Below are 8,258 nucleotides of genomic sequence, written 5' to 3' on the forward strand. Positions count from 1 at the left end.
CTCATGACAGTGTCATATGCGCCTTGATTTGTGTTTAATCTCTAAAATAAATCGGGCCACCACTTATCAATTCATCATCCTGTGACAGTTACGTTCGTTGGTCAGCCAATCAGTGGGCACAACGAGGACCAACGTTGCCAGGTGGGACCTTGAATTACCACACAAACAATGGCGGATACAACCTCCAGTAAACCGTACCACATTATTATTTTCGGTGCCACGGGGTTCACCGGACAGTTTGTTGTCGAGGAGGTCGCCCGTTGTACCGCAGAGAGTCCCGGCGGAAGCTCTCTGAAATGGGCTGTGGCAGGGAGAGGCAGACAGTGTCTGGAAGAAGTGCTGAAACAAGCCGCGGGGAGGTTGTGTATGTGTTGGACTCGGTGTAATGTAGTTAAACGCGACATGACTATCAAATGTCAAGCTGTCATTCACTGTCATAGGGCTCTATGGACTTTGAGCCTGCAGTTTAGGCAGGTGTTGTGATCTTTTGGTAGTTGTTTCATAACATCAACTTTTTAAATTTTAACTAGACTGCTAATTATAAGACCTGGGTAGCTCCAGACCTTCTTTCTAGAGTCTGACCTGGACAGGTCAGGTTACAGAACTGTGTAGCTCACAGCTGGACCTCTCACATAAGTTTTGAAACTACATTAGTTCATATATTATTTGAGGACAGTATTAAGTGGTCGTTTTATGTCAATAAGTTTTTTTAAAATTTATTTCATTTTAATGTGTCAATGTGTATAGCTGTGTTGAGTAAAGTTAATATGAGGCCTGTGTATAGAATGGATCTGTTGTCCAGTGGTTGTAGGATTATGTTTTTTTTTCCCCTACCCCCTCATCAGCCATGCCTGAGTTGAGGACAGACATTGATGTCATTGTTGCAGATGTATCCATTGAGGAATCATTGACCATCATGTGCCAGCAAGGAGTAGTTATTCTCAACTGTGTGGGTCCAGTAAGTACTGCTAATGTAATCAAGTACATTTTTCGATGATATGTAAGAGGTCGTGAAATTGGATAAGAAACTGTAACCATGCAGCTTGTTTTTGATCAGATGTTTGTCTTTTTCTTCGCTCTTCTCCCCTTAGTACAGATTTTATGGTGAATCAGAGGTCAAAGCTTGCATAGCAAATGGATCTCACTAAATAGACATCTGTGGGGAGCCTCAGGTTTTTAGTTTGAAGCTTTTGCAGGAATCTGTTTGGTTCCTTGCACTGACACTTACGCGTGTATATGCTATAAACTAAAAGGATATGAGCCAGGTTGTCCTCAGTGTTAGTTTTTGTGTTTATGAGTTTGTCCATCCTGCACAGTTCCTCGAGCGTATGCAGCTGCAGTACCACACTAAAGCTTTGAAGAGAGGAGTGTATGTGATTGGCAGCTGTGGGTTTGATTCTATGCTGGCAGACCTGGGGGTTCTCTACACACAGAGGCAGTTCAAAGGTGGGTAGCTAAAGAAAACATATAATTTAGCCAAAGAAAATGGTCACACCATGCACTGCTGTGTCACTTATTACACATAATGCCTCATATTATGTTTTCTATGCCTTTTTTTTATTTATTTAAAGGTGTTCTGAAAATTGACACCTGTCAACTGGATCTTAGACTCAGCCGCGTGTTTTTGGGTGATTTCAGGAACTCTGACAGCAGTGGAGAGCTTCCTGAGAATTAGCAGCGGGCTAATATAGTTAATAAAGTTGTGGCTCTTTTAGTGTAAGTGCATATAAAGTGGCATCACTTTGAAATCACTCTGTAGCCTGTTGAAAAATAGGTGGTATGTATGTCAGCGCAATGGTAAATGTGACTTTATCTTTTTTGCAGATAGTGTGGAACTGTGTATGGAGCAGTATGGAATACAAAAAAAATCTGTATTCATAGTACACACGAAACTAGGGAGAAACTTGACGCAAATGCAGTGAATTTAGCAGTAGTACTATCTCCCTTTTGGAGTTTTTAAAAAGCGATTCTCAGTTTGAATTAGCAGATACACGGTCATGTGAAAAGCTGTGTATGCTCTCTGTCAAATGTAAGGTTTCCTGTATCAGGACATTATAATAAAAGATAAATATCATTGGGGCCTTACCAGGTTTTCGAATAAATTTAATACAACCTCAGAGAGTCAGTACCGTGTGACATATTATATTTTATAATGATTAATTTAACAAAAACTGAGCCAACATGCAGAATCAGCATGTGAAAATGAAATAAGTCCCACAATTTATGAAATGCACTGGATTATTTAACCATCGGTAAGTGTGAGCACCTCTACGAAAGCGGAATTTTTGGCGAGTTGCCAGTCTGGATCATTCAGGTGTGTGTTAAGGCGATGCCAAGGAGGAAAGACTTCAACCATGATCTTAGGGAAGCAATTGTTGCTGCCCATCAACCAACAAAGCATTACAAAGCCATTTTCAAACCATTTGGAGTCCATCATTCTACAGTGAGAAATATTTTTTTACAGGTGGAAAAAACACTGGACACCAACCTTCCCAGGAGTGGACACCCCAGCAAGTTCACCCCAAGGTCAGACTGTGCAATGAACCCAAAAGCTGCCTTGCAGACTCAACAGGCCTCAGTTAGCATGTTAAATGTTAAAGCAACATTAGAGAAGTTTGAGAACCTTCATTTTGCAGTTCAATGATTTTTGTTATGCACTTTTCCGGGCCTGAAACTGCTCTTGAGTGCTTGGGGGGCTGAGATACAGCACTTTGGTTTCCAGCCCTGCACCACACTGTTTGAGTCGATTGACATTGTTGTTGATGTTTGATGGCTTCTTTGTTGCCTCTTCAACACACAAATTAATGTATTTGACTGTTAGTGTGCAGTGCTCACACGGCAATCTAGTGCTAGTTTGAAGTTCATGACAATTCAACTAGAAATTGGTCAGAACAAGTATAGCTTGTTTAGCAGTGCAGGAAAAGGCCTCTTCTCAGAATCAGAATCAGCTTTATTGGCCAAGTATGTGAACACATAAGGAATTTGACTCCGTTTTTTTCTTAGCTCATGATGTACATAAACGTAAACATAACATAACAAACATTCAACTAGAGAGAACAAGGACAACAAAAAACAATAAGTTAAAGAAAGGTATAAAAATAAAAAAGTGAAGTGTTCAGAGATCTGGCCTATATATTCCAGTATTGTCCAGTATGTTATATTATTTACAGTGAGGATTATGCTGTTCATTTATGTACAGGCAGTATACTGAGCATACTGAGCATGAAATGACATTATGAGACATATAATGTGCAAAGTGAATGATTGATTTTGGAGTCAGGGGGTTACTGACACTGGGTGACTGATCAAGTGTTCATCAGTGTGACGGCCTGGGGGAAAAAACTGTTTCTGTATCTGGATGTTTTGGTGCACAGTGTTCTGTAACGCCTGCCAGAGGGGAGAAGTTCAAACAGATTGTGCCCGGGGTGTGATGGGTCTGCAGAGATGTTACCTGCCCTTTTCCTGACTCTGGATGTGTATAAGTCCTGGATGGAGGGCAGGTTAACACCAATGATTCTCTCTGCAGTCCTGATTGTCCGTTTCAGTCTGTTCCTGTCCTATTGCAGTGCAGAACTGGATCAGCAGCTCCTGGGGCAGGTTGAACTTCTTTTTGACTTTGTAGTCGATGTTGAGTGTCCACTTTAGGTCCTGGGAGATGGAAGATCCCTGAAACCTGAAGGTTTCTACAACAGACACAGAGTTATTGAGAATGGTGGGGGGGGGTTCAGACAGACTGTCATCTGCCTGACAATTAAAGCTTAGTCGAAATTGGATCATACATTAGAACAATGATCCCAAAAGACGCCAACAGAATGTCTGAAAAAGAAAAGAATTAAGGGAGTTAAGGGGGGTGTACGTGAACAAATGTCTGTGAACCTCAATAAACTGTAGAGAAGAATTGACCAAAAGTCCTCCACAACAATATGAAAGACTGATTACATCATTCAGAGAATAATTAGTTAAAGTTATTGCTACAAACTGTTGAATCACAGGATGTTCCTCAGTTTTCACACACACTGCCTCTGCATTTTGGCTTAGTTTTTAATAAAGATATAATGATATAGTGTAATATGTAAGATGTTGTTCATCTTAAGTTGAATTTATCTAGATTTTTTTTTCTAAGAATGTCATACGTAAAACTCTCTTTTTCACATGGCTGCATAACAAAAAACATGCTGCTGAATGCTTTTGAGAGAAGTCAGTTTCAGAATTTTAATTCTGAACCCAGCAGAATCCTAGATTAGAAGAAATGAGTTATGTATTCGAATAAACTTTTTTCTGAGGGGAATTAAATGCTCTCACCCCTTGCAGGGTTTCGCTGGCCATGATGCCACTTGGCAGTCGGCTGTATACAGCTTTGTAGACAGCAGATCCCTCCGCCAGCTGAGGAAGAAGTTTAGCCACAAGCCCCTGCCTGTGGTAGGAGCCAAAGTCAAAAAGAGGTGAAGCTATTACTGAGGAATTACTTTCTGGATGAAACTTATTAAGTCTAAGTTGTAGTGTTTTTATTGGAATATAAGGGTTGGCCATAAGGTAAGGCCTGTCTAATAGAAGGATTCCCCACAAATGTAATGTTTTTTTTAATATTTGGTCTCCATTATACTGTTGTAATTCTAATTGCCATAATTTAAAGTGCAGTGTTATTTGAGCAAGTGAAAGTAATCGCCAATTAAATGTGATGAGCTGTGGTGGAACGTACATTTGGTGCAAATCTCATGTTAAATCTCTTATTTAAAGAGTACGTTTCAAGGCCCCTAAGGATATACTAACAAGTCAAAGTTTTCTTCCAGAACATCAAATAAAGAGCTTTGAGTAATTGTGTTAATATCCAGCACGCATTGAGGCTGTGTCTGTGAGATAGCTGTGATCTGCAGACTATTACTAAATGACAGAGTGATTTTTATTCATTGTAATGAGATTATATTGGAAAGCAGGGCCTGATAGGGAGAGAGAGACTATTTAGGAAACTTATCTTGTAGATGAAAATAGGTCCAATGCTACTGTGCTGAGGCTGCAAGCAGCGGTAGATTAGGTAAACAGACCACTTGGCTTTACCTTTGAGTGATTTATGTGTATGTATGTGTGTGTGTGTGTGTGTGTGTGTGTCTAGGGCTCTTTTGTTTTTCAGTAGGGAGATGGAGCAGTATGCCATCCCATTTATGGGCTCTGACAATTCAGTAGTGAAGAGAACCCAGCATTTCCTTTTCAAAGAGGAACAGCTGTCACCAGTAATACAAGGAAAACACAAAACTGAAATTTTTCATGATTTATGAGTGGTTTGCACTGTAACACTCTCATGAAGACTCTCATAAATGTTTTTTAATTAATTTGTTTCCTCATAAAATATATTTTCTGGCCACCAACTTTCAAGTAGTTGCACAGCTCGAAAAAAAAAGAGGAACGCACTGGAAAAACCATCATTGAAGATAAAGTAAAGAGGAGTTTATATAACTTACTACCGATGCCTGTTTTCCGATCCAGCAGCAACAGAGGAACCTTATCTTTCTCCCCCGAAATGGCTGCCAGCTTTAGCTGAATGTGGAGCTGTGAGAGCTGTGAAAGTTAACCATAAGATAAACGTGGGGTTTCAGACAGCTAAACAAGACACTGATGCCAGAGCCCACTGATGTATGGTCAGCTTATACAGATACACTGGCATCAATTCTCATCAACATTAGATGCAGCAGAGTAGCATCATCACAGCTGAGCAGACGGTGGGGAAGAGACAAACAGTGTGTGGTATATATTGGCTGATGTATGGATATTAGAATATTTGGCTCCCTAAAGAGCAGTGTCCCATGAAGTCACACCCTGTTTGTTCGTGAATCTAATGTAGTCCTTGGACCCGCCACGCTCATGCCTTCTCTTTTCCTTGGTTAAGGAAGCAGAACACAGGCAAGGAATAAAAACGAAGTATAAAGAAAGTTTAAAGAAAATTCAGTTGTGGTCACGCCACGTAATGAAAGCAGAGGTTCACACACTTTTGCCGCTCACAGACATAATCTGAATCATATGCTTTAATAGGCAAAGAACCAAGTGTACTGTTGTGTCATTTGTTTAATCAGCTGACAAATCTGATGTTGTTTCAGGTAATTTCTATCCTTAAATACAGAACATTCTCAAAGTTCCTCTAACTTTCAAACACCACTGTGGATGTGCAAATATTTTATGAGGGTTACAATCGCCTCATTATTGAAGCTGCTGTGAATTTTCTAGTCTAATGGCTCAGTGGGCTTTCCAACCCTGAGGTACAGTCTTCCTGGACTGTACAGCATTACTATGTAATCAAGAATTTGGCACGTTCTGTTTGTGGCAATGAAGTGAGAGCATGCTCTGCCTCAGTGTGCCTCAAGACAAAAAAAGATTGAGAACCGCTTATATCTTGGTGCTATCTCCTTCTCACAGGTACACAGTTTGATACGCAGCACAAAATAATACAAGCTAAATGAATTTTTAATGCTTAGATGGCATATTCCTTCTTATTTAGACAGTGTGGTATCTGTGCATCTGTGCTGTGGAAAGCAGTTTTCCCCTGCTGTGCCTGCTGTATCTAGGTCAGCCATTTTAGCAGCTGTGACTGTTTTGATTAGAGCCAGAGACAGAGGCCTTAATGAAACTATCACATTATGTTGTTTAGGCCATCACCTACCAGCAGAGTGGAAATATGACGAGTCACCTGTAGTGATTCATCATTTTCTTCCCGCTGCTCATTACTTACTTTGACATCTCATCTTCCTTTTATCCCGCTTCACTGTTTTTTCCCCCTCAAACTCTGTCATTCCTCTTTTTTTCCTTCAATCTGATTGTGAATTTTGTTTTAAAACTTTTGAAACGGACTCTTTCTCTTGGATGCCTTCACTATAATCGTTTATCCCTTCTCTGGTCCCTTCCTATTTTCCTCTACTGACTTTTTCCCCTTTGTCTTTCTGCACCTGGTCGCTGCATCCCCTTATCTTTTCCCTTCCCTATCACATTTAATTTGCCTTTTTGTCATCTAAACTCCCACCCTCCACTTCCATCCATAGGCTCAGTACAGTGCCTACGTTGAGGTTGGTGGCCTCTTTTCAGTTGTCAAGCTTCTTTGTGGTAGCCTACTCCTCTGGGTGATGGTCAAATTCAGCCTCGGCAGGAAACTCCTCACTACGGTACCTACACATGTCATCAACCAACCTCTTAATGTCACTGTATAGGTTCTTGATAACTGTCCATTGAACAGGTCATTTGAGTCCTTTTGATGTGAATTTGATCTCAGGCAGCATTGATTTTAGACTTAATATGATGTTTATCTGCACAAACAAAAGCAAAGAGTTATGGGGGGGCTAATGCAGTCATTGCATTGATGTTTAAGTGATTGTTGTTTTTTTCCACCCCAAAGTTTCCATCTTTCTTACCCTTTGGTTTTTTTCACCAAGGCTGGACCAACCACGAAGCAGGTAACATAAATGCTATGTTGAGTTGAATTTATTTGTATTGTGTTTGTTTCATGAAATCAAATGAAAATGCTAACAACGAGCACAAAATGACAAAGTAAAATAAAATGCATTTGTTGGTTTGGGTTCATTTAATCTAAAGCCTTTTTCATACAGCCTGTTTGAGGTCAAACACTTGTACCCCTCAGTATGAAATGTAAAGAGTCAGATGTTTAGGGGAGGTTGTTGTTGCTCCTCTGAAGAGGAGAGGTAGTCACATATCCATATAGTCATCTGTGTACACTGAAGATGTGGGGGAACATGCAATACAGCATCTGTATTTTTGCAAATCCTGCTTTTGATTCCACAAGCAGTTAATGCATATAAACGCATTCTGCCGCAGAGTAATGCTGCATTTGATGTACCTCAGAAATGGTAGTGTAGTTCAGAATTTGAGGTCATGTAGTTTTCTTTGAATTATACAAAATGGGCTTTTGGATTATTGTGTAAGCTTCCCTTTGGACAAACTTACCTGAACTGCTTATGAGGAAATGTAAACTCTGGTAGTATTTTCTTGAATGCTCTAAGTAAGATATAGAAGACTGAACGCAGCATAACAAGGTCAGTGTCGGAGTATTCTGCAAGTGAGACAGTCCATTAAATAACAAAGTACTAAATCAAGGAAACGAAACATAATTAGGGTATTTTTATGTTCTCAAACACAAGTTAACTCATTATACAACTCCACTTAGCCAAATCTAAGACTGTTGTTTTGGCAGATTCTATGTGACAGTCCACGTTTTGCAGATAGTCTGTATAGATGTCTCCCCAAAAGAATGCAGCCCAAAA

General features: G+C 40.1%; 1 protein-coding gene across 1 annotated transcript; it reads left to right on the forward strand.

Moving 5' to 3' along the window:
- Positions 1-153: 153 nt before the first annotated feature.
- On the forward strand, positions 154-7,190 carry sccpdhb (saccharopine dehydrogenase b). The gene is given in 9 exon segments (XM_072361888.1): positions 154-364; positions 846-958; positions 1,092-1,172; positions 1,317-1,446; positions 1,639-1,681; positions 3,397-3,403; positions 4,312-4,442; positions 5,111-5,228; positions 7,026-7,190. Coding segments are annotated over 9 exon segments (984 nt in total). The 5' UTR covers positions 154-168.
- The last annotated feature ends 1,068 nt before the right edge of the window (positions 7,191-8,258 follow it).

This window comes from Leuresthes tenuis, unplaced genomic scaffold (genome assembly GCF_036924035.1).
Source record: "Leuresthes tenuis unplaced genomic scaffold, fLeuTen1.0.hap1 SCAF_13, whole genome shotgun sequence".
In the NCBI taxonomy this organism is placed as follows: Eukaryota; Metazoa; Chordata; class Actinopteri; order Atheriniformes; family Atherinopsidae; genus Leuresthes; species Leuresthes tenuis.